The 26,052-nt window shown below is 38.5% G+C and overlaps 1 protein-coding gene across 3 annotated transcripts; it reads right to left on the bottom strand.

Annotated features, from left to right (window-relative positions):
* LOC122074138 (endoplasmic reticulum-Golgi intermediate compartment protein 3-like) lies at positions 1-24,099 on the bottom strand. 3 transcript variants are annotated; one of them, XM_042639005.1, is made up of 14 exons: positions 23,745-23,886; positions 23,635-23,668; positions 15,240-15,313; positions 14,886-14,969; positions 14,576-14,656; positions 13,645-13,725; positions 13,279-13,371; positions 12,346-12,525; positions 12,120-12,187; positions 11,908-11,959; positions 3,776-3,829; positions 3,588-3,698; positions 1,660-1,726; positions 1-660 (listed from the first exon to the last, which is right to left on the bottom strand). In XM_042639005.1, the coding sequence occupies exons 2-14, from the start codon at positions 23,657-23,659 to the stop codon at positions 569-571; spliced, it is 1,062 nt and encodes a 353-aa protein (XP_042494939.1). In that variant the 5' UTR covers positions 23,660-23,668; positions 23,745-23,886; the 3' UTR covers positions 1-568. The 3 variants fall into 3 exon arrangements, with proteins under 3 accessions (XP_042494939.1, XP_042494937.1, XP_042494938.1); XM_042639003.1 differs by lacking the exon at positions 23,635-23,668 and having other exon boundaries at positions 23,745-24,099; XM_042639004.1 differs by lacking the exon at positions 23,635-23,668 and having other exon boundaries at positions 3,588-3,680; positions 23,745-24,099.
* Between the last annotated feature and the right edge of the window lie 1,953 nt (positions 24,100-26,052).

Here is a 26,052-nt window from a genome sequence, read left to right as displayed (position 1 = left end):
TTCAAAATTCTAACAAAATGCATTAAACCAATGTGTACCAAGATCATACTGTCATAGTTCATTGTCTTGACTTCTGATTGTTCTCCAAATCTTCTGAAAAGTAAGTGCATAATCTAGTTAACCGTAAATCAAAATCAGGAATACCATTTAGTATCTGATAGATCCATGGAATTTCCTTGACCATGCAATGTTTTGTGCATACGACCAACATATTTTGCCGCTGCAAACTTCTCGCAATCAATCAGTTAGTTTTGGTCCTACAGAGAAATCCTAACTTCTATCCTTGATCAACACTTCTCATTGCGTATTCACATAAGCACGATTACAAAAACTTGAACTGAAAGCTGAGGAAGATCAAGAGCAGAAAAGAGAGGAAGAAAATTAACCTCAATAAATAAATAAACTTATTCCAAGGCATAATCAAAGTTGTGATTCAAAAAGCCCACGACTTGACCCTCCAGAAAAGTCCATCCAAGTTGTTTATCTGCCCGATCAGTTCCTTGTGAAAAGCTATTTGACAGGCAGACCAACCAGAAGATTCCAAGTCATTTCCAGAATGGCAAATAGATCAGCTGAATTTGCCAAGATCCATCTTCTTTTTTATTGCCTTTTGACCATGGTATATGAATGAGTCTACAATTCCCGAAACTGTGAAAACACCTAAACAAAACCAACATGCAGATAATAGTAATATGTTCAGTAAAAAGTTATGGGAACATACTTGCGTTTTTTGTTTAAAGAAGACAGACAAGACTAGTGCAAGCAAGTACAGAACTAAATACCTTGCAGCCTATCCTTGAGGTACAAATTTCCTTCACTTTAAACCAAAAAAAAAAACAATACAGAAATTGAACAGAAGCTATCCTAAATTTCTTGATGTACAACATAGACTGGGATGGCACAGTACATAGATCAGCATTTTCTGGTAGGTCTACCACCCATATGCATAGACCTCAGATGAAGGAATGTTCAGAATTCTAAGAGAAAAAGCTGATTTACAAAATGTGATGAAATTAGAACGCATGTCACGAGTTAAGAGAACCTAGAGAGACTCAGAAGAGACAGAAACTCAAGCAATCAAAAAGTCCACACAAATTTCATTGCTACATGATCCTTTATTTAAGCAAGTAAGCACTCACACAACAGACTTTAATCTTTACAACCCCTCACCCACCCGCCAAAGAGTGTGTTCTTATGTGCAACTATATAAACATGGAAGGTAAGATTGTTTCAAGTTGGGAAGTGCCATAGGAACAGCTCCATTATATCTATCAAGGGGCACCAAATATTAGAGTGGGATTTGCAGGTTGTCCAAGAGATTCCTTCAACTAAACTTAACACTCGATGAAGAACACAACTGCACACAAAGTTTTGTTATGAATCCTTTGTCACAACTGGGGGCCAGTTCTTCATGACCTAGCCATCTGTACAACACATGCACTTGAGGGAGGGGTAAAAGAAATGATCTTTAGGGGGGAAATGTTTCCATTGTTCATACCTCCCAACATTAGATGACATGTCAGTTTCTAATGCTCTCAATACGTTTATCTGATTCCACAGATATCCAAGTCTAAGCCACCTAACAATTACCTACGTTAAACCAAGCAAAAGGAGAAAAAATTTAAGGATACGACTGCAGAGAGAGAGAGAGAGAAATACCTCCAACTATAGCACAAACATTTGTCAGGAAGTGCAAGAACGATACATGTTCCTCTCTAAAGGTCACCTGCAACATTAATCAAATTAGAAGTGGAAAAGATAAGAAAAATACAAAGGGACCTCCAATGAGGTTGCTTTTCTATATTTCCCTTCTTTTGAACAATGATTTACACATTATTTCTACAGTTGAATCTATATATAAAAGTGTCCCTCAGAAGAAACAGTGTCCCTCAGAAGACATGTGCGCCTCTGAGATCCACTGCAGCATTGTCTACCCTATCTTTAACATCAGACATCGATCAGCCTGCTACCCCAAGATGGTTCAATCTGTGATTACGCTACAGTTCCAGCAGTGACTTGGTTCTTCTGTTGGACCTCTGCCTACAAGTGCCGCTGCCATGCTTCTGATACAGGAGTGTTTGGTTCTTGACCATCAGGGTTCCAAACCTCCTTTCTTGGATTTTGGATTTCAGTGCATCACACCCCCCGTTTGAGTAAAATTGAAAGCATCTGATTCTTTTGTTTTAATCAATTGCTTTCGTCCTTCTATTCTTTATTCCATGCATACTTTATAAGGATTCCCTATACCTATAACAGTGAATCTAATCAAATTAATCAGATCCATCACACACCACACCACAACCCCCCCCCCGGCCAAAAAAAAAAAAAAAAAGAATTTACATGTTAACACGATCTGGGTTGTCAGATCAGAGACGCTGAGTATGACCCCACATCCATTTAAAATATGTATAACATGAAAATTAGACTACCAGTTTGAATTTTGTCAAGGAATGGCTTGGCCACAATAGCTGGGAGAGTATAATGCAAAGAACAAAACTAACAAAGAATCCAAAAGGTATAAAATTGGTGTTAATAGTGGGTCGATGCAAGCGTGCCTGAGTTGTGAGGCAAGGCAAGACACAGGGAAGTGCAGCTTAAGTCTCACACGACAAATAAATATATATTCATGCAGATTATACATAGACAAACTCTGGAGATGAACTCCAACAGTTATTTAGCTGGAGACTACAACGATATAAAAACCAAGAAACTAGTACCTAAAAAGGTAAAAGAGGAAGAGGAAGAAGAAGACGACAATGGGAGGAAGAGAAACCCTAGTTCTTATGGCAGGATTCAGAATTAGCAATAAAGAAAAAAATCCAAATCTGAAATATAAAAAAACTGCAGGTTTGGGGAGATTTCACTTTTCAGTAGATCAAGGTGTCAGATGGACACCAAACCTTGGGCGAAGGACCCTAGTAGATGGTCCTTGACAGCCTTAAAACCTCGTCAAAATCCAACAGACAGATTCGATGTAATAGGGAAAATCAACCTATCCAAAAACCCTAAAAAAGGGGTGCACTAGGGCATGGGGACCGCTAAAACATTCAAAAGTCAATACCATGTGAAAAAGAAAGCCAAGAGATCACTGCCACAGGTAATATGCTTCATGTGCTTGATGATTTCAATGTAAATTCATCTTCCACAGTGATCCACGCAAGAGAAATGCAAACCAACAACATTCATGGAAGAAACCCTAGTTTTTCTTCATGTCATTACCAACTAAAGTTTCTTACTTTCATAGAATAGACATGGCAGCATAGGTTGCTGCAAACCACAAAGTGACAACCCTGGGTTCTGACACCATGTAACAATATAAAAATCAGGAAACAGTACATACAAAGGCAAAAGAGGAAGAGCGAAGGAATAGAAAACGAAGGGAGGAAGAGAAACCCTAGGCTCACGGTAGGTCATTCTACCATGAGCCTAGGTCCACCTACTTATAACTTAATAACAGGAAATTACAAGGACAGAAATAGTCTAACACAATTACAACTAAACCCAACTAATAATAAAGACATTACCCCCCAAAAAAAAACCTACACTATTATGTTTAACAGATAGAATATGGACGAAGGATAACCCACCTTAATTGGCGAGAGGTCATAAAAGAAGAAAACTCCAGGAAGAGATGAAGGACGACCAAATTCTCCACCCCTCAAATGCTCTGTTACAGAGAACTGCAAAAAATACACATGCTACTGCATCTGAGGTTATATGATAAAAAAAAAAGTATGACAGAAAAAAGTGGCAACTTAGATGTGTATAGGAACACCTGGTTTGACTGGATAGTGTGTCCATTTATGTCAGTATATACAGTCGGAACCACCTGCAGAATAGACCACAAACAAAGTAAACATCCTCATTCCTCATTACACCTTATTAATGAATATAATAACACAAAGCAAGATTAAGTGAGTAGACCCCATTGTAATCAATATATGTATATATATATAAAGCTCTCATAGATTCAATATATCTCGTATCTCATGTTTTTATATTTTCTAACAAAATTGTATATATAAATAGTTAAATAAAAAGTATTTAATAAACAAGCATTCGCAAAATGTTTTAAAACCCAATCCAGTAAAGCCAAGTAGAAAAGGTTAGTGGGTATAGCAAAGCTGGTTCAGCTGTTGGGTAAAAGCAGGTCATCCCAGAACACAAAAACATGCAGTTACATATGATAAAGTAATGCAAGAGCATTCTAGAGAAGAATTCTTAAGGTTTGATTTTTCATTACAATCCATTGGATCAGTTTTGGTGTTTGAGAGCTTTGTATTACAGGACATTGATTATTCCCGTCACTTTCTTAGGGATTAATTTTGGATGGTCAAAACTTCTTCGCTTGGCATGATATTGGTGTGTAGATATATATATATATATATATTTTTTTTTACATCCCGGCGACGGAAAGATTTCGATTATATCTGTTGTGTTAGCAAATCATACGAGTCATAGTCTTGTTGTTACTCTGAGTCCGTGATTAGTCAGCAGAAAGAAGAAGGCTATCTATCCATTAGTTGTCATCTCCTACTAGTCCCCCTGTCTCGTTCATATTATGAATGACCATCATAGGAAAAAGTCTTTCCAAGGGACGGAGAGGAGTTCGAGAAGGAGGAAAACAAACTCTTCTTTCTGGCTTTCCAATTCTATCTCTTGCGAAGGGACTTTTCCAACCTGCGAACCACTTTCCTGATGTAGTGTAATTTGGGACAAGACTTCTGTGTAGAAAGTCTGATTAGGTTAGGAGACATATTTGGGTTTATTTCCTAAATTAGTATTATTATTTGTTTAGGAAAGAGGTTACACACTCATAGAAGTCGTTAAATGGTAAATAGTGTCAAATTAGAAATTCTAGTTTAAGAGTCAAATATCAAATCATGTGGGGACATGGGTCTGCTTATTACCCACACAAACCCTCATAATCAGCATATTTTGAGTGGAACTGACTTGGGTTTTTGGCTCTGATTAAGAATAATCACTTCCAAGCAACTGGATGGTCAAACCCAAGCTTTGTTGATGGTGAGGCAGGCACTATCTCTTTCTCTTTCCCCTGAAATTTTCTACACTTATTTGGTTCTACTTGGACACGTTACCCACACGTTTTCTAAATCTGACAACATTATTAGGTCCTTTAAGGGAAGAAAATTCATGCTCATCCAATAACCTTGTAGGCCTAACTTAATTATGCCTTATAATAGTAATCACTGATCAATCATCAGTCTCATACTAAACGTATACTTTGTTTCTTAATATAGAGCTACATTTCCAAATTTTAAAATTAATTTACTCTTCAATAGTGCATAGGTATGTGTAATTTTTTTTCAGTGACGGGCACAAAAGAAGAAGATATTATATGTGAATGTTGAAGGAATTGCTTCTCCTGGCGGAACGAATCTATGCACGGAGAGGTGATAGTCGATTGTGGTAGGGGCCCCGATACTGGGGATGACGTGTGATTGTTGCAGAGAGGAAGAACTTGGTGGAGTCTGTTATGCCGAGTACTGTCCGAGGAGGAGCTATCATTTTGAAGCACCCTGAAAATGCTAATGTCGATGAGGCAGCTAGGCTACAGGAAGAGCTCGATGGCTTTGAGAAAGTTAAACAAAGAAAGGGAAAAGGAAAAGGTTAATGGGGAGCAGGCTGGCCAGAAAAAGTGATTTGGTTGAATCCTCTTATGGAATAGAAATGTATTTGATCCCTAGATTTAGTATCTGTAGGGAATGGTTTTGTTTTAAGTTGGGCGGTTCCCCCCTGAGGAGGGGGGAGGGAACTGCCTATTTTTTGTTGGTGTATCTGGCTAACAGGGCCAGTTTTCTTGTATTTTTTTTTTTTTCTTCTTCTTTAACATAAATAACCTTTTAGCAAAAAACAAAAAGATATTATATTTGTAGTTCAAGTTTCTGAGTAAAATAGACTATTGAATCTCTTACGAACATCACACGAGGCAATACCACCCAAAAGATGGGTGGATATTTGATACAGTAGCATTATCATGGTTGAACTGGCATGATCCAATCAGGAATTCCAGACCAGGGCAAACCAGAACCGAACCAGGCTTTTGGTCTAATAAGCTAACAAGGGTTGGTAGGGATTTTGTATTTACTTGTCGTTATTTTTGTACTTTGCACTTTAATTTTATTTTGGAGTTCAGGTATATTGGTAGAGTAGGAGATTGAGTCATATATGTTCTAAATCTGTTTTTAATGTAATTAGGAGTCTTTTATTATATATATATATATGACTCTAAATCTGTTTATAATGTAATTAGGAGTCTTTTATTATATATATTTATATATATATTATATATGTGTGCGTGTGTGTAACTAAACATAATGGACAGAGTTGAATATTGTATGAAATTGAGTTGAATTTTCTCAGAGTTGTTAGTTATTTGTGTGCTCTGCTCGTCAGAGTTGATCGATGGCCGCTTCCCTTCCTCTGGTCTCTTCCTCATCATAGGTCCAATATTCACTTCTCCATTCTCTTATTTTTCTTCCCTGATCCTTGTTGCTATTCTGTTCTTTCTTTTTCCTTGAGCAACCGAGTGTCCAAGGCTCCTGCTACTGCAGGGGCCTGGGAGGGGCAAATGTACACAGCCTTAACCCACTGCTTCGCAGGGGAGGCTGTTTCCAAGTTACAAACATGTGACCAACATGTTGCAAATAGTGCAACTTAACCGTTGCGTCACAGGCTCGCCCACTTCTTTCTTCCTGTTATTTTTTATGTTTTCTATCCATTATCTTCTACTACCCAACCAACAGGACTAAGAGAGATTTGATCAATCTCCCTCATCCCTTGCTCTTTCATCACCAAATTTGGTGTGCTATTACCCACCCCAAGGACGACGCAACCTGTGAAATCTGGTGTACAGAAATCCTCTTTCGTAAAGAAGAAAAGTGTCAAAATGAGGAAAATGCCCTTCAAAGCACCAAAAAACATATATGGGAAACTTGGTTGAAGTTCTCTCCTCTCCCATCACCACCAGACCTGATATTCTTTCAACCAGGTTTTATGTCAGAGAAATTTCGTTAGTTCCCACTTGACGGTTTGACTGATTGTTTCTTGGAGATTAGAGGGTTGTGGGATAGGAACTTCACCCTGAAATTTGAGTTCGACCAGAATCATATGAGAGACCCTTTCATTCGTTGTCTCCACTTGACCACAGAAATTTGAACCTTGATCTGAAATTAGCTCTTGTGGCACCCCATGCCAACAGATAACATTATCATCACTAGACTTAGCTACCTTTAGTCTTTACAGCCGTAAGCTTGACATACTGAGCTTCTACACACTCGGTGAAATAGCCTCTGGTGACTAAAATGTATTCATGACTATCAGAGGACTTGGGAACAACTTGGACGATGAATTCTATGCCCTAAGTCACGAATGGGCATGAAGAACTTAGGTCATGTAACTCCGTAGGCGGTGCACGCATTAGATTGACAAATATTTGACATTTATGGCACTTTTTGACATAATTCGCACAATCCAAATCCATAGTATTCCAATAGAATCCTAATCCTAATGCTCACCCTACCTCCACTGGTTTGCAATTAGTAACGTTGGAGGAATAGGAAGATATCTTCTCCTTATTTCTTATTAAAGACAAGTTTTATGTTATTTACACAAAAGCCCTTATTTCCAAGTGTGTTTATTTCTTAAATATTTGCTTTAAGTTGAGTACACAACCCTGTTTTCTCTTCACTTGTGGATCCAGATTTTTTCCATTTATTTATAGAATTGCCACTGCTCCCTCATACTTGGATCCATGTCACCTAAATGGGCCAATAGTGACCCAAAATTAGGGTTTTGGAACCCGGAGTTTCATTAATTGGCAGCAGAGCCAAAAATCCACTTCCGTTCCCTAAAGCATGGTGGCCAATAGTGAGGCAATTCAACAGCTCAACTCCCACAAGGAGGAAACCCGAGCAGACATTGCCAATCTCACAAATGGTTGGTCACCTCACCACTAGTGTTAGTAAACTCACCACTACCGTCGCTTCTCTTGAAACCCTATTGGCATCCTTACAAGTTTCGATTAACAGACTGACCCCTTCCAATAAAGGAAAGAGCCCAATTCATACCGGGATTCTTTCACTTCCATCCCCCAGGCCCCAGGGCTTGTTTGATGCTGCACCACCACCATATGGGGTTGGCCAACCTTTTAACAATGCTCCCTATGGAGCTGAAAGAGGAGCCAACTTTGATATCCTTAATTTTTATGGAGACAATAATCCGGAGCAATACCTTGACAGGATTCATAGCTTAGAGATATTACTTCAATGGTATGGATTGACTGAGGCCAGGAAGCTTTTATTTGTTGAAGTCAAACTGAAGGGTATGGCTCGAGACTGGCGGATCAAGTGCCAACAGTAGAATCAGACTCGACGCATCTAGTTGGTAAATAGTTGGGATGAAATGGCCATGAACCACACATGTGCCTATAGACTATAAGCAGTTGTGCACCTTAAGTTCTCACAATTGAGACAAGATAGTTTGACAGTTGAGGAAAATATAGTGAAATTCTATTACCTAGTCACTAGGTTTGCCTTTGAGTGGGAAAAAGAGGTGTTAGTGTAATAGTTCTAGAATGGATTGTACCCTCAGATCAGTGTTGGATTGGCTTCCAGTCCACTACCTACGATGGCCGCCGTATAGTTAGCGTATCAGATAGAGGAGAGCTTGAAGAATGCTCATAATCGGATGAGCTTCCTAGGACACCTCCAAGGGTGATAATACGACAAAGCATCATTTTCAAGTGGAGAAGTCATTCAGTATGCCACAGACCACCAGTTCTTCTATGGCATCCTCAAGGCCAAACCACACTTAATTCTCCAACTCGTAGGCATGGTTCTAACAAACCTATTTTGAAGCCAAGGTTGAGATACAATGCTTTATGTGTAACGGTTACGAGCAATTTTTTGCTTAGTGTCCTAATCGTCTAGTCACCTTTGCTAATAAGGATGATCTTGGCTACTACTTCGAAAGAGCAATTGAAGAACATATTGTATATTCGGAGGCAAAGCGTGAACCTAGTGAAGTCAACAGAGTGACAGTGATGACGAACAACAATAGTCTTGCTACGTTCTTCGTCCTCTTTTCACCACACATAAGATCTTTGAAGAGGATGATTGGTGTCACAACAACATTTTCCAGACTAGGGTGAACTACAACGACAGTCTATGTAGCATGATAATTGATAGCGGTAGTTGTACCAATATCGTTTCTGAAGCCGTTTGCAAGCTTGGGTTGAAGATAGAGCCACATCCCAACCCCTATAAGGTTGCCTAGGTGAACAAAACAAATCCCAAAATCAATGATAGGTGCTTCCTCACATATTCCATTTGTGGGTTGGTATATATGGTTGGTGTGACGTTCTACCTCTAAAAGTTTGTCAAATCGTCCTAGGGCAACAGTGGTTATTTAACAATAGGATGTATTATTGTTGGTATGAGAATACATATTCCTTCAAGCAGTGTGAACATGAGAAGAAGCTTCTTCCTGAGAAGGACCTCCCAAACGCTAATCTCAAACGGACAATGGGTCATTTCTCCTACAGCAGGTTGTTTTAGACACCATCCTTGGTCCTCATTCAAACTAGACGGAGCTGAGTTCTTTTTAGAGAGGGAGAATTGATGCAGTAGCATCATCGGGGTTGGACCGCCATGATCCAATCTGGAAACCCAGACCAAAGAGAACCAAAACCCAACTAAAGGTTGGTAGGGACTTATTAATTACTTGGGTTATTTTTGTACTTCGCACTTTAATTTTACATGGGAGTTTAGGTAGCAATGGTAGAGTAGGAGATTGAGTGCAAATTGTTTTCTAACTTTATTTACTTTATATTTCTGTTTAGAATGTCATTAGGACTCTTTTCATGTATATGTACGCAATCCAACGTAATGGACAGAGTGGAATATTGAATGAAATTGAGTTGAGTTTTCTCACAGTTTTGAGTTGTTTGCAGGTTCTGCTTGTCAGAGTTGGTTGACGGATGCCACCCTTCCTCCTGTGGTCTCTTCCTCATCTCAGGTGCAATCTTCACTTGACAGGGTTAAACTATACTTAACAGAAACAAAGTTAAGCTAACCCGCAAGTAGAACCATAGGGTAGAGATTCAAGCAACAAAGGAGATCAATGACTGTGCAACCAAGGCTTAGACCAAGCCCCAGTTCTGACAGAATGGAAAGTTAGGGTAGAGGAACAGTATCCCCAAGTTCGACGAGGATAGAAACTAAGGTGACGGATATAGCAAAAATCAAAATATAGCAAATTGCAGGGCAGATCAACACCTAATTTGAGTTGAAGGTGAAGTCTACTGAGTGGATAAATTCCGTGTATCCCCCAAGGATCACATCAAACTGATGGTTAGATGGAGAGAGAACAACATAGGCATGAAATTAATAAGTAGGTCAGATTAACAACTTACTAATCTGCCGCAGAACTAATTATTAGATGGAGCTTGGTTTCTTATCGAAGGAGGGGCTCCAACAGTAGATGAACTCACTAAAATCCCCACAAGGATCTGCTGGACAGATTGGAGAATAAAAGAGAGGAAATTACTGCAAGCCTGCAACAGAACTTCAAAACAATGTTGCAGGGTATGTGGATGGTATGAATGACTTCAAGCCTTCAACAGAGCTTGATATCACCTACAGCAACCTTATCACAATAACACAGCAGGGCAGTGATCTCATCCTTAGGAATAGGTCTTGGACAGCTTCAATAGGCAGAGGGTTGCAGAAGAATAAAATAGAAATAAGGGGAAGGAGGAGGAGATATGACCAAGGCCTCTCACCTATGCCTTGGTCAGTCTGTCATTAACCACAAGGGAATTTTACCACTCAACTGTATCTCACAGCAAAACAATGGCGCAAGCCAATAATCATTCAACTATTCAAAATATTTTTATTATTATTATTTTTTTTTTTGGGGGGGGGGGTGGTGTAGGCTCTAAAGCCCTTACAATATATAGAGGGTAATATTCCCTCTAGAAAAGGATAACAGCGAATAAAGTGTCTAAGAACAGTTCTACACATGTAGTAGGGGCCCTAGGGATGTCTTGTACAATCTGGAAACTAGAAAACAGTAACTAATAGGGTCATACCACATATGTAGTGAGATAGGTTTATTATTTTCAGCAACCACCTTAGAAATAGAAAATTGCTAATCTAAAGATACTAGAAAATAAAATTAGAAACAATAACCCACGCAAAGTACTAGATACTATACCCACGACATATTTAGCAAGAGGTTTACTATTTACGGAGAAATTTCATCAGTTCTTTGCTTGCTGGTTTGACAGATTGTTGCTTGGAGTTTAAGAGGTTTGTGGGATAGGAACTTCATCCTGAAATTTGAGTTTGATCAGAGGACAAAAATGAGAGAGGTCTCTCATTTGCAAGCTCAAACTATTTCTACTGGTATGCTGTTAGTAGCATGGGAGGAAGAAGAAGATAGCCCCTCCTGATTTTGTTATTAAAGACAAGTTTTATGCTTTTTTTTTTTTTTTTTTTTCTTAATACCCAGGGTGTCCGGATCTTTGACCGAACTAATCCCTGGGGTCACTGTGATACCACTTACACAGGACCGGATCAGTCCAAGACAAGTTTTATGTTATTTACACAAAAACCCTTATATTTCCAAGCGTGTTTATTTCATTCCCCATTCTCATTTTAATTCCAGAGACACGCCTCCACTTAAATGTTTGTATCTAGTTGAATCTATAAACCTGTTTATCTTCTCATGTGGGTCCAGATTTTCCATTTATTTACGAAATTGCCACCACTTAAGTGGATCCATAACATCTCAAGATTAGGGTTTTGGAATCCAGGGATGCATTAATATTTGATTCAAGTAGTGAGACAAAAAATCTAGTGATAAATGAGCAAGGAGATATACCTTAATGAAATATTGATACATTCCACTTGGTGTTTCTTGCATCCACTGCACCCTGCAAGTTTGAGACAGATATTTATAAATAAAAAAAAAATGAAGTAAAAGCCTGTAGAAGAGTCAGTGTGCATATGATCTTACAAATGACAATTTCAAAACAACAATTACAGTATTTCAGTTTATTGAATGGCAAAGTATGACGAGGAAGAGTCAATTACCCATCAAGAGGATTCAAAACCCCTGGGAAATATTCTCCGAAAGATAACTTATTGATTTTGTGACTTATCTGTACCATGCAAATAAATGGATAAGATTTTGCTTTAATTGGAAATAAAATGAGAATTGTTGACACCAGAGAAAATAAAACCCTTCATCATATTACAATAAATATTGTTAATGACAATATTAGACCCTTTCTTTTGATGCTAAGGGTTTTTTCCTTACATTGAAACTATCTTTCTGGAAAGGCAACAAATCATGTACATGAACATTTGATTGCTGAAAGCTTTTCCCCGGGGCGAAGTGAAAATTCCCAGCCACCTTGTTAACTTCCAAGAATCCATATAAATTACATCCTTCACCTTCTTCTTCTTTAATCCTTTGCAGGAAGCCTTCCCTTTTGCACTAAAATGTCACACATGTAAATCAGATACACAGATATCACACCCAAATTCTTGACAAAAGTTTAATTTCAACTTTACTAGAATAGAATCATGAACTCCATAATTATACTAAAAGAGATGAGCATGACCCGTCATTTAGCCAAGCAAATAGACTAAAAATTTAACATGCTAGCATATACATGTAGGCTCCCGTTTGTTTGGCGAGCAAAGGGGGGTGGGAAAGGAAAAGTCACGGACTCCACATGTAATATAGTCAAGAGGCAGCAAAGGCAAGGAAAGGAAATGGTAGTAAAGGATGGTGTGGAATAATAAAATAATAATATAATCTATATCCCCACCTTTCCCACAAAATGATAATATAATCTATATTCCCACCTTTCCCACAAAATCCTACTCAATATGGTAGAACTTAAAAAGGGCGGAGTGGGATAATTCCCTTGTCACATAAGCAAACAAAGCATTTAATTCATGTTGTCTGTTACTTTACCACCCCATCCAAACAACTGATACTGATCATATTACCCTGCTTCAACTATGACCAATATAAAATACCATTCATCCAAAAAATCTTTAATTTATCCCAAAAAAAAAAAAACCCCTTTTGATTTCAACTCATTATGACAAGCCAAAAATTGATATTTTGGTATTAAAAGTAACACCTGGTTTTAACAAAGTCACCTGGTGCATGCAAAAGCACAATGCAAAAGTTAGAACAAGGCAAGACAAACTTTACAATAGGTTCCATACCACAGACCTGGTCAATCAAATCTGGATTTGATACACCCCAACCTTTCTTTCGATATGCTTCACGGACTTCTTCACATGAGTTACAGCAATCATTATCTGACTGATAATGGATACAAAGTTCAGAATCAAATTTAGATAGAAAAGATTTTAAATCAAGATAAAACATTCTGTCAATAAAAATTATGTTTTCCACTGGATACTTAGTACTTCACCATCCACAAAATCTATTATAACTCCAGGCTTGATGCAAATTTTAACTGTTGAAAGAAAATCTCATTTCACTGTAGAATATCTTTTATGGTATAAATATAGCTGTAGAATGAACATCTGTTATTTCAGCATATTGGCATTATGTGTCGGAGAGGAAACCTACTTCTTCTGCACCATAACACGAACCACAGTATGTCTCATTGTGTTCAAGCCGGCCACCATGTCTCTGTAAAGGCTTTTCAATCTGTACAATATATAGTTTGAAAAATAAAAATAATAAGTGACCCCTCATAATGCAAGAAAAGAAGAGCATATAAAACAGAAAGAAATAGTTTTAACCATAATTGTCAAGGAGACTAGGCGACCCAAGGCGATGGAGGGGGGGACCCAAGGCGACACCAAAAAGGAGCCTCGGCACCGCCTTGACAACTATGGTTTTAACACAGCAAACTATAAACAAGAACTTCTAGAAAATGTCAACTACAACAAAAAGCAAGAAAAGAAACTCTAAACCACCATCACGATTTCCAGTGGCTTAATAACTTAATAACTGCTTGACTGAGTATCAGACACTCCTTGACAATTATGTGAGAGGTGAGGCATTAAAGGCCCACTTATTTTCCATGTAGAGATTCCACTCCTTATTTTCACATTTTGAAATGGGGCAATAGTTGAAAACAGGTAATTTAGTGAACTCGTTAAAAACGCATTACTTGATTTCCAGTAGACAAACAATTTCAAACAGTCAAAAGGCCGAAAAGTGCAGTCATTTTGGGATGGACAGAGGTTCTCAATTTTTATTTTATTTCATGGTTACTGATGTTTTGCAACCACTTACAAGAGCAAACTGCAGTACTGCACAATATCATCTAAGCATATCTCAGGATTTTCAATCCCGACTCCGTTACAATTTTCATTGTCGCATTATACTTTGAAAACGTCACCAAAGAAAAGACATTATGTCTTATGTGGCCGGGGAAACCTTCCCACCACATTATGGTAACAAAGTTTCTTTAAAGGGACCAGAATGACACAGATATATTCACATCTATTTGCCTTAATATAAGGAGCATAAGAAGTATCTTGTCACTAACTTTGGGTGAACCAATCCCATCCTGCTTAGCTTCAATTACATTCCCATGAGCATCTATTCTTTTCTTGATTATATCATGTTTCTGCAAATAGAAGAAAAATAGAAAATATATCAGCCCCCAAGACCCCCATTAAAAAAATTTCAAGAACAAACAGGTCAGAATAAAAAAGAATGCAATGACACAAAGAGTAGGTTGTCAGCATGACTTCATATTACTAGAAAACATAAAGGTCGTAGGGTAAAGAAACTTTTGATTAGGACTGCAAACATTGAGAATATGATGACAATCTGACACTGATTGTAGTACATACAACATCAAGATGTTGCTCCCCACTGACATCCATGGCATCAAGACTCAGAATAGAACATGCAAGAGCTGGAAACGTTACATCAAACTGCATTTTCAGACAGAAGAAAAGGATCATGGATCAATAATATAAATTAATGGATAAAACCACATAATCAAAATGAAAGTCCATCCATATCACACAAATAGACAATTCATACATAAATTAGTTCAAAGGAGAAGTTTAAATCTCATTTGAATCTTGAAGAATAAAATTATAGAACATGCATAGAACTGAATAGGCTGAACTTAGTAAACTGTACTTATAAAAAGAGAAGGATATATGATAGCTCAACAGCATAAGAAAAACCATTATTACATTGATACGTAATAATTCCCCTCTTGAAGTATCTACCATAAGCTTTGTTTCAGTAACAGCATGGAGGTATAAACCTGCAAGCAAGTAGATAGGACAAGTTAATAATAAACAAGCATAACCCAAACAAGTTGAAGAGATACTCTTGCATTAACGCTAATTCAGAATCAAAGAGATTTGTAAGAATGCACATGATTGACATGATTGTACAATGACTCATTTTTAGCATGCCTTTGTTTCAATAACTGCATTTCTTTTTGCCCGGGGCTTTCTCCCTTCTTTTGGAAATACAATAATGTTATTTATCAGAAATCGCGATGACACATACACATAGTTGTCATGGCATCGCCTAGGAGTCGCCAAGGCGGCGATTTGGCTTCCTGGCGGAAAAAGAAGTTCATGGCAGTGCTACGATTTACGTGACTCACAAATGGCGGTGGCCATTGGCTGATAGGCGTCGCTATGGCACCACCATGGACGCCAGGTCACGCCTAATTCACTAGGCTGTAAAATGCAGGGTGATTTTGATACGGCTATTTTGATTTTTGATGATTTGATATTGCTTAATGTCGGTTTTATATGTTATAGGGTATATATTGTAGGCTTGTAGCATGCTAAATAACTTTAGAAAAGAGGGAAAATAAAAAATGACACATGGGCGATTTGACCGCCATGGCAACGCCATAACGGGCGATTCATCGCCAAATCGATTAGCCACCCCTCCACCGGCTTGGATCGATTTGACGCCGTGACAACTATGCACATACAGGAAATAGTTCCAGGTTTGCCTTACCTGTCTGAAGAGTTTTGCCAAGTAGAAATATAGGAACCTAAACCTGATTACTTGGGGCCTGAATGATAACCATTCTGTTTATCTATTTCTCAATTTTTTTGTTTCTGGGAACAAAAAAAGAATAGAACCCGATTGCTTGCGCCGGTTCATTTTTTGGTTCTTGAGAATGAACCAGGACCAAAAGGTTGCTGAGAAATAGAAAAAAAGAAGCAACTTTTAGAAACTTCTCAATCCCAAAAATAAGAGGGAGAAATAGGGGGTTGCTCTTTAACGAGCATATGGTTAATTTGATGGGTAAGGAAGTAATTTCATGTTAAAATTAAAACACCTCCAATGCAACTTCAACCACCACCCCACCACTTCTTTCACCGTCAACACCACCCCCCCCCCACCGCCACCACCTCCACCACCCCCCACCACCGCCAACAACCCCACACCATCACCACCACCATCACACCACCTTCTCCACTGCTACCGCCACATCCACCTCCACCTCCACCTCCACCGCTACCGCCACAGCCACCACCACGACCACTGCCTATGCCAAAATTGTGGGTATTGAATGACATTTTGTAAATTTATATAAGTTCCATACATAGAAATTGATATGTGTTTAATAAACGCATTTCTATTTCTTTTCTACACCCGAAATAGAAATTACCACACGTTATCAAACGCGTTTTTTTGCCCAAAAATATGGCCCAGAAACAGAAATACAAAAAGTTATTTTTGGACAGAAATTTAGCCCAGAAACAAAATGATTATCCAAGCCCTTGGAGTCCACATTGGAGCTTAGGGATATAGGGGGCCTTCCCAATCCCAATAACAGTGGTTCTAATGTGCTTTCTACAGTGGAATTTTTGCAGGCTTGGTGTTCCCTCAGGGTGAGCCCATAGGTGCAACTTCAATGATGAAACAATGTAAAGATAATATTGATAAGGAAATCTCAGTTGGAACAAGCCTCGAGGGGAAACCAAATAAAGTAATGAGGTGACAATGAATAAACCAGGTGATGGGCAACTAAGTATTTAATGAATGTAAGAAACCTCATCCTTTATATATAATCTATTGAATGCACTTGTCTCGTCATATTTTGTTCTTCTTTTTATACATATTATATATATATATATATAGTGTTTTATGCTTCAAAACTGCATAATGCATATATCTGGGCATTTCCAAATGTTTCTTGACCATTTTCATACGTATCTAGTGTATATTGTGTCTCTCCAATCAAGGATTAAAGTATTGGTATTGGTCGTCGTATCGGTCGGCCAAAATTAAAATATGTATCGGAGGGTATCGTATCGAAAATACGCTAAGATACACTAAAGATATTAAGAAACGCACATAAATGGATAAGAAAAACCTTTTTATACACTTCTGCATAAAAAAATAGTTAAAAATCGGTATATATAACATATATCATGCATAAACACTAAATTGAGAGTATCGCACTAAGAATCCAAGGTTTGTAGTTGTCCTATAAATGTAAAATCCTTGTACCTTGATTTCCACTTTAGTTAGAGAGAAAAATGACTAGCAGGAACTTTAGAACAAAAACCCTGGAAAAAATCGTGTTTTTTTCTGAAAAATGACCCACCTTGGCCATTATATGACTGTAGCGCATCGTATCGGTATCGTACCGTACTGATACATACCGAAATGTACATTTCACCTCGATTTTATATTTTCCATAGAGTATCGGTATGTATCAATGTGTATCGTATCGCATCGCATCGTATCGGTGTGTATCGTAGGATACGTATCAATACGAAAAAACTTAAAAAATTCCATGTATCGTATCGGCCGATATGGTACGATACGTACCGATACTTTAAACTATGCCTCCAATACAATGTCTCTTTAAATCTCCCTTCCAATAAGATCCCCGATCCCGATATGTTAAACATTGCTTAAAGGTAATTGAGGCACATGAAGAACAGAAGATAGTGTGATGGACGAGGTAGGAGAAATAGTAATGCAGATCCGGGTTCCGAAACCAGAACATGATCGCTTATGGGCCCACTTAAATAATTAAGATCCAAAGAGAAGAAGTAATGGCCATCTTGTAATTAAATGGAATGGCACGACTATAAATAAACTAGAATCTATAATGGAGCGATAGAATTGTAATTATGGGGAACTTCATTTTAAGAGAAGAGACAAAAAAAGGAAGTGGGACATGTAGTGTAAAGGGTATTCCTAGAATAGCAAAAACTCAATGGCAGGGTGTAATAAAGACAGTAAAGGAGATAGTAATTAGGGTTGGGAGATAGACTAAGTCACTAAAGAGATGGGAATCATGGGAAGGCTTGGGGTTGTCTTCTACCTCTACCTAACAATAGTCCAGCGGTAAAGGAGATCTGTTGTGAAGAAGAAATCTCCTTCACTACAAAGCGAATCGTGTTGGGAGGGTTGCAGGCCAGAGCTTGGGGGATTTGAGTCGCCCAGGTAAGAATCTCTTTTACCAAGATTTCAAGCTGGACAGATTAAAGATGAGGGTTCCAGCGAACTTCTTCTAAGATGAAAAGTACAGCTAGCAGAGAAAACACTGTAGTAGAGATATTGAAGAAGAAACAAGGGGAATATAATTAAGAAGAAAGAAAAAGGGAGAGAGAGAAACGCACAAGGGGGGGGGGAGAATGGTCACACGACCATGGTCATGCACCTACCCGGCACCATTAACACCATTCAATTCATTCTTCAAACCTAGCCCAATGAATGGGATTACAAACCTATTTATAAGAAAACCAAATTAAAACTTCCTAATTAAAATCTAAAAGTGAAGTAGAAATATAAATCTCCTAATTACTCCCTAAGATCTAATCTAACACAAAATAGAAAACAAATAAAACTACAGATCCTAATGACTTTGATCCCAAATTCGTAGATTTTATATTCCAAATTAGATCCAGTCCATCTTCAACCGGATACCCATACGAATCTGGATCGGTCCATGGTTGTGCACCTGCATCAAACAATAGTACCATGACTAGTCATGTGGGTAGAAGACCATCTGACACATTTTTATTAGCTAATTGTTGAGCCCATTCTGGTTTACCATGTTTAGCACGGCATATCTCAACAAATATGATTAGACTTGCCACAAAAAATACGTTGTCTGATGACCAGTCTGTCTGCTGTCCACCAAGACCACGTTCAACAACAAAAGCAGAACTCTCCTTGGAAGAGGAGTGTTTGACTAAGATGGTCACTGAGAAGGGCACGAATCAGTGAGCTCCAAAAATTTTGACTCAACTCCTTTGCTTCCCAACTCCCTCGTTGATGTCACGAATATTCAAGCCTCACAAACACAACTGCAGACTTCACTGATGTTCAGTCACTCAATCACACTGCTAGCAGACCCTCAACCAAGCTCACACACCTATATTGCCTGACAGTCCCCAATCAAGATCACACACAAAACACAATCGTGTGCACCCTTTGATGCGGAACCAGGGTTCGAAAAACCAACTTCGTTTGCTTGTGAGCCCATCCAACTAATAAATAACTCAATTGACTCATGAAGTGGCAGATTTGTAATTATACTGGACTTTACAAAAAGGGATGGCAATCTGGTAAATAGTTGGAAGTAAAAAAAAAAAAAAAAAAGGGGTATGTAACATATAAGGTGAGAGGGGTAGACTTGGAAGGGTTTGAAAGTTGTGGACAAACTAGGTTAAAGGAAGTTGGAAGGGGTAATTGTGAAAAATCAGAATAAGGGTTTTAAAACCAACCCATGATCAGTTTGGAGGTTGTCGTCAACCTCCCGCAGCTGAAACAACGGCGGAAAACTAGATTTGTCGTTTACCTTAAAATTTCAATAGAAGATTCAATACCCAAAACCCTTTTAAATCCCACTAATATAAGGCCCAAACAAACAATATATCTAAAGTAATGAATGGTTGCAACAGAATCTAGGGGAAGATCTCAGAAACCAGACCTGATTTCTGGTTAGAACTTTTAGCATAGAGCAAAGATCAACTCGAGAATGTGAAGGGTGAATTGTTTCTATCACAGGGATGTTTCCTACCAAGTTCCAACTGATCTGAAGGGTATCACTAGAGATCGATATCAACAACTGGGCCTGAGCAAGATATCCCAGATCTGAATCGAGAAATGAGAGGGAAGTTTCAGGGAAGAAGAAAGAAGGGGAAAGAAGTTCGCACAAAGAAAGAGGGGGAGGACGGTCACACAACCTGATTCATACCAATCCGGCACAACTCAATTCCATTCTTCCAATCTCTGCCCAATGAATGGGGTTACAAGCCTATTTATAGCAAACAAAAACTAAAAACTTCCTAATTGAAATCTAAAACTGAAATAGAAATAAAATCTCCTAATTATTCCTTAAAACTTAGACTAACGAAAATAGAAACACAATAAAATTCAAAATTGGAAATTCCCTGCTTGTCTAATAACTACCCGAAGATAAAAGATTGCATATATTTCCCAAATAAAATAAATCCTAAAATAATCAAAATATCCTACTGAACCCAAATGTACCCGGTTCATCTCGGTCTAAATTTCCATAAGGGTCAATCCAGTTTAGCCACGATTCTGCATCACCCTTACCACGCTGCCACAACGTGGACAGGCCTACAAAGTTGTGCACACCCATCCTGCATACAAAGCACACACCCCAATACACAATATGGAAATACAAGTCACACCCACAAAATAGGATATAACGTGATTCGACAGTGTGCCTACTCCATGGAGTAATGCCCAACAAGGCTCAGCATCTACTCAATACTAATCTTAACCACTGCAATTGCCTAAGTGTAACAACACTTGCTTACACCTTTGCAAATACAAAGGCTAGGGCTTCCACCCCGGTTTACCCAGCATACAACTAAGAGGTGCTACAACATTGGAATATTTGGTCAGCTAGAACTACCAGGGAACAACAGTCTCTTTCATCCAGTGGCAACTGAACACCAAATACAAGAACCAATTGGCCTTATAATGATACCCTACAATATAGCACAGTTGATTGTGTACAATAACTATTGAAACCCCCCACTAACACTACAATTAGAGACTTGGGCATTTCCCTAAACATCTTGCTGATAGTCCAATACAAAGAAAATAGAGACTTTTAAAATGTGGCTTACTTCACCTAGTATAATTCCATTGGTTGACTACACCCCCAATCTGTAGATGTAACTCCATGTATGCTCCCCTCATCACGCAATCAGTCATTCGCCAAGAAACCCCATCACAAAAACTGGGCTTTGGAGAGCTCGGGTCACCTCCCCTTGGGCTTGGATACACCCACCTTCGGCAACTTCAATGGAGCACAACACTCAACTTCAATGTGTGCTTGCACATGGAATCCCCTCCTTTCTTCTTTCTCTTTCTTTCCTTGTCCTCCCCATTTCCTTTCTTCTCTTTCTTTCCTTTATTGCAAAGAATATTCTCAAATCTTCAATGATGCTTTCACACCTTCTTCGGCCTTCAATGGAGCTTAATAGAAGCCAAGAATATTGATTGAGATGACTTCATGCAACCTCAAAGCTTCCCTCTTCCCTTCTCTCCTTTTTCTTTACTTTATGGGGCTTTGCAACCAAAACCTCCCTCAAAGGCTTTTATCACATACTAGGGGTAATTTGGGGAATTTCGCAAAAAAAGGGGGGGCAAAAAGAACTTAAAATGACCAAGAAATTTAGAGGGGCATTATTGTAATTTATGGAGTCAAATCATGATGAGAAGTATGTCACAACTAGAAGGTGTGATAGGCACAACCCTTAGCCATTAGATGTCCTTCAAAAATGCGGGTGGCCTAATGGCCGTGCAATCTTTATTGATCCATTTCAAATTGGAGGAGTTAACGATGGAGCCCATTCACGCATATGCATGTGTGCACAACACCCTATCATGGTTTGATTATTTGAGTCACTGAGCACGGCAGCAGTGCATGACCAATCAAGGAACCAAAGCATTGGAATCTCCGACATCACAAGGCATTAAGGAGGCGCACTTAATAGACAACCAATTGATCAGGATCACGAGGCCTAGATGCTCATCTAACGGCTATGACAATTCTAGAACATTAAATGACACATTGAATTGCGTCTCAGAAGCATCAACTTCCCAAGAGGACTTAACATATGGCAAACTGGATCTCTTCGGTCTGCTCCTCCCTTCTCATAAATAATTCCCTTTAGACCGTCTACCCTCCCTCCGACACCTCTTAGGTCTGATGCAAAATCCTTAGCATCAGGCCTACTACTCTTGGGACCATTTCCTCTTCCATCGGAGACGATACCACAACCTCCTTATGGCTTGATTCCTAGAATCCTTCAAGCATGCTCCTCTATTTAGTAAGCCCTAGGATCATTTACTCCTTTGGCTTGGGTAGAAATGCCACAGTGGCCTCCATCATCTCAAATGGTGTCTGGTCTACTCCCCCCTCTCCCCCTTGCTGATATCAGGGTCGCTGCCTTCGAATCCCCCTAGTTAGCGTGGAATTGAGGATAAAATTTCTTAGCTCCCATCATCTTCAAGCAGGTTCAGCTCTTCCTCTACTTGGGATTTAATCAGATCTAGTGGTCCTCTTGTCTCTTGGAACAAGTCTATCTGGTTTAAAGGCCACATCCCTCACCACAGTTTCACTACTTGGCATGCCCTCTCTAATTGTCTCCCCACGCAATCATTTCTCATCTACAAGCACATTCATGTCCCCCCTCTTGCTATCTTTGTTAGAATGGTAATTAAGATGTCAACCATCTTGTTTTCTTTTGCCCTTTCTCCTCAGTTGTCTAGAAGAGTGTCCTTAAATGTTGTTGGTGATGCAGTTACATACCCGTGGATTGATCCAAACCCATCTGGATATCCAGACAGAGATGAACGGGATCCATATTTGAGTCTTTGGTCTAATAGGATTTTAAGAAGTCTTATTTATTTGGGAATATTATGTAATCTTTTATTTTAAGTATTTTATTTGAGTTTTGCTATCTCTTTAAATACTTGGTTGTAACCAATGTATTGGGCAGATTGGAAGAATGATTTGAGTTTGTGGTTATGAGTGCCCTGTGCAGCCAAAGAGTGTTTTTCTCTCTTTCACCCCCCTCTCTCATGTGCAATTCATCTCCCTCCCCTGGAACTCTGAGACATCTCAAGGATTCTTTCCCTTACCTACCGGCCCTCCATCAGCTGGCCTGCAAGAAGAACAGCTCTCCCCCTAAATTCAATGGTGCTCTTGCATTTGTCAACAGATACAGCAAAAACCCTACTGAATGAGATGCTGAGATTAATTTTTTTTATAACAATCATCAGCTGTAATACAAATAACAAAATTGTATGATAAACACCGACATTCTTTTTTCTCTGATAAGTCAAATTAATGTTGCATCACTAGTGCAGATGAACCAGAAAGATTCATGGGCTTCTCAAAATCAAACCATGTTTCACCTTCTAGAACTATCAACAACACTAATTTCTTCTCGAACATAATCTCATTGAAAATTTCTAATTCCATGACTGGTGCTGGGTTTGCACAAACAAAGGAACAAATCCACCCATACTAAGCAAATTAAAATTCAAAATTCAGTGAAATTTAAGGCAAGTATCGAACAAACAAAGCAGATTACGACGTACTCATTTTCTGTCCAAGCAGCGCCATTGATTAACCCTAACGAGAAAATCAGAAATGAATTGAAACAGCGAGTATATATTAGAAGAAAAAATAATAGAGAGAGGGACCGTACTGAGCTCGGAGATGAAGAGCAATAGCATAACGATTGAGGAGGCGAGGGTGATGATGCCTCCAGAGAGGGTTCTGCTATAGAATTCCTTGTCGATCTTCGGGTATGCATCCAAGTTTCGGAGCTTGTTAAATATGTCCATAACAACTGTAGAACAGCAGCAGAAGGCAGAGGCACCCTGCACGAGGCAGAGAGAGAAAGAGACGCTCGGTTGCTTGATTCCTCGCTTGCTCGTTCCTTTAAAACCTTAAACCCTTCTCTGATCCGAAATCTAAATAACGCTTATCTGATTCAAAGAAGCGTTTAAGGCGCGGGATCTGCAGTGTGGACCGCGGACACTCTCTCTCTCTCGCGGTTCTTCCACTTTCTTTTTCTCTCCCTCATTTTATATATTTTGCTGGGCCTGGGCGTTTCATAAGCCGATCAGACCGGATCCGACCGAAAAAAACAGACCGGGAGGCCTTCAAGAGAAAACAAATGCCAAATTGTTTTTGGTGAAAATTACAAAGCCCACAAGAGCATGGTTCAAAAAAACAAAACGGAATTGATAGTATAGGCCTTGACTGATTGCCAATTCTGATCTTTCTGATTTCAATCCGCATGTATGATCTAAAGGTAAAATCATAATAAGAAATGATCAAGAAAAAAAAAAAAAAGTAGATCTATCTAATATGATTCCATACAAAACAAAATCAGTCTTGATCGATTTCATGACCGTTCTCAAGTTTTATAACTTTGCACAAGAGAACTAAATATAATCATTTATTAAGAATTTATCAAAAAAAAACCATTTATTAAGAATGTCTACCATCGGGAGGCCTTCATGAAAAAGCCTTCTGAAATACAAATGAAACTTTTGGTGAATTATTTATTTATTTTTTTGGGTAAAGACTTTAGGCTTTCTAACCACAAAAGTAATGGATCCCACACATTATGGTTTAGGTTGAGAAGGAAAAGAAAGGAAAAGAAATAACAGATATTAGAATATGTAATTTGTAGTACATATTTTGAAAGCAAAAAGCAAAAAGATTATGCACAGATAAAAATCTGTCTTCAAAATTTCAAAAGAGATAACAGAGCTATGGATTGTTTTTTCTGATTTTTCACTCCATACCTCTCCATTCACTATTCTTTTTATCACTCAATAGAGATAGATTGTTATCTCGAACCAGTTACAGTTACACTACCAAAGTTATATATTTTACCTAATATTTATTAGAAAACAATAAATGTTTGCCAACCTATTATCGCTTACGCACCACAACCTTTTAGTCACAATTTATCATTCCATATTTGTATTTGAAAATCACGTGCGAGGAATGTAACTTTGAGAATGACATAAAGTAAATTATTTTTAAATAGTTTTGAAAACCCCAACTTAAGGAATAAGACAAGAGGCAACCAAAATATGGTTTAAGTGTGTCATTTAGATAGTTCCATAAATAATATAATATTAAATCCTATATATTCATATTTACATAAATAATACATACATTTACTTATAAAACATAGAGAAAATTGCATTGCCACCCCCTGAACTTTGGTCCTTATTCAATGTCATCCCCTGGACTTTTCGAAACACCAAAGACACCCCCTAAAAATTCAAACAATTCCCTGCATTAGCCGACCGTGTTAAGTGAATGAAATTCTGTTAGTTTTTTTACAAAATGCCCAAAACACCCCTAACTATTGTGGGAGGACAATATGACCCTCCCTTTCCCTTATTCTTCTAAACCCACACTCTCCCTCTCACTCCTCAATCATACGAACAAGGAAAGCCCCAAATCGAGAAGAAGAAAACCTGCAACTTAACCACTCCCCTTCGGCGTGCGATTCTCAGACCATCTCCCCACCGGCGTGCAATTCCCTTCTTCTTCTAAACCCACAATCTCCCTCTCACTCCTCACTCATATGAATAAGGAAAGCCCCAAACAGAGAAGAAGACAACCTACAACTTGACGACTACCCTCCAGCGTGCGATTCTCTGACCATATCCCCATCGACGTGCAATTCTTAGACCATCTCCATACAGGCTTGCGATTCTCAGAACATCTCCTCTCTGGTGACTTGTTCGTCCAAGGTTATTTAAGGGTTCTTCTTCCTTAGGGTTTTTCGGGTTGTTCTTCCTTCTTGGAACAAGTTTATATCTCTATTCAAATTGTTATACTTCTTTAAACGGAATTAATTTGTGATTTTGGATGATTGGATTCTCTAACTATTGTACAGAGACAGTTTCTCTATGCAAATGCAATTTTCTCTATGATAAAAGAACAGCAAATCTTTACTTCTCTAACGGATATATAAATATATA

This window comes from Macadamia integrifolia, chromosome 3 (assembly GCF_013358625.1).
Source record: "Macadamia integrifolia cultivar HAES 741 chromosome 3, SCU_Mint_v3, whole genome shotgun sequence".
Classification (NCBI taxonomy): domain Eukaryota; kingdom Viridiplantae; phylum Streptophyta; class Magnoliopsida; order Proteales; family Proteaceae; genus Macadamia; species Macadamia integrifolia.
The sequence above is the reverse complement of the archived record's forward strand: the minus strand, read 5'-3'. Positions and strand labels throughout refer to the sequence as shown.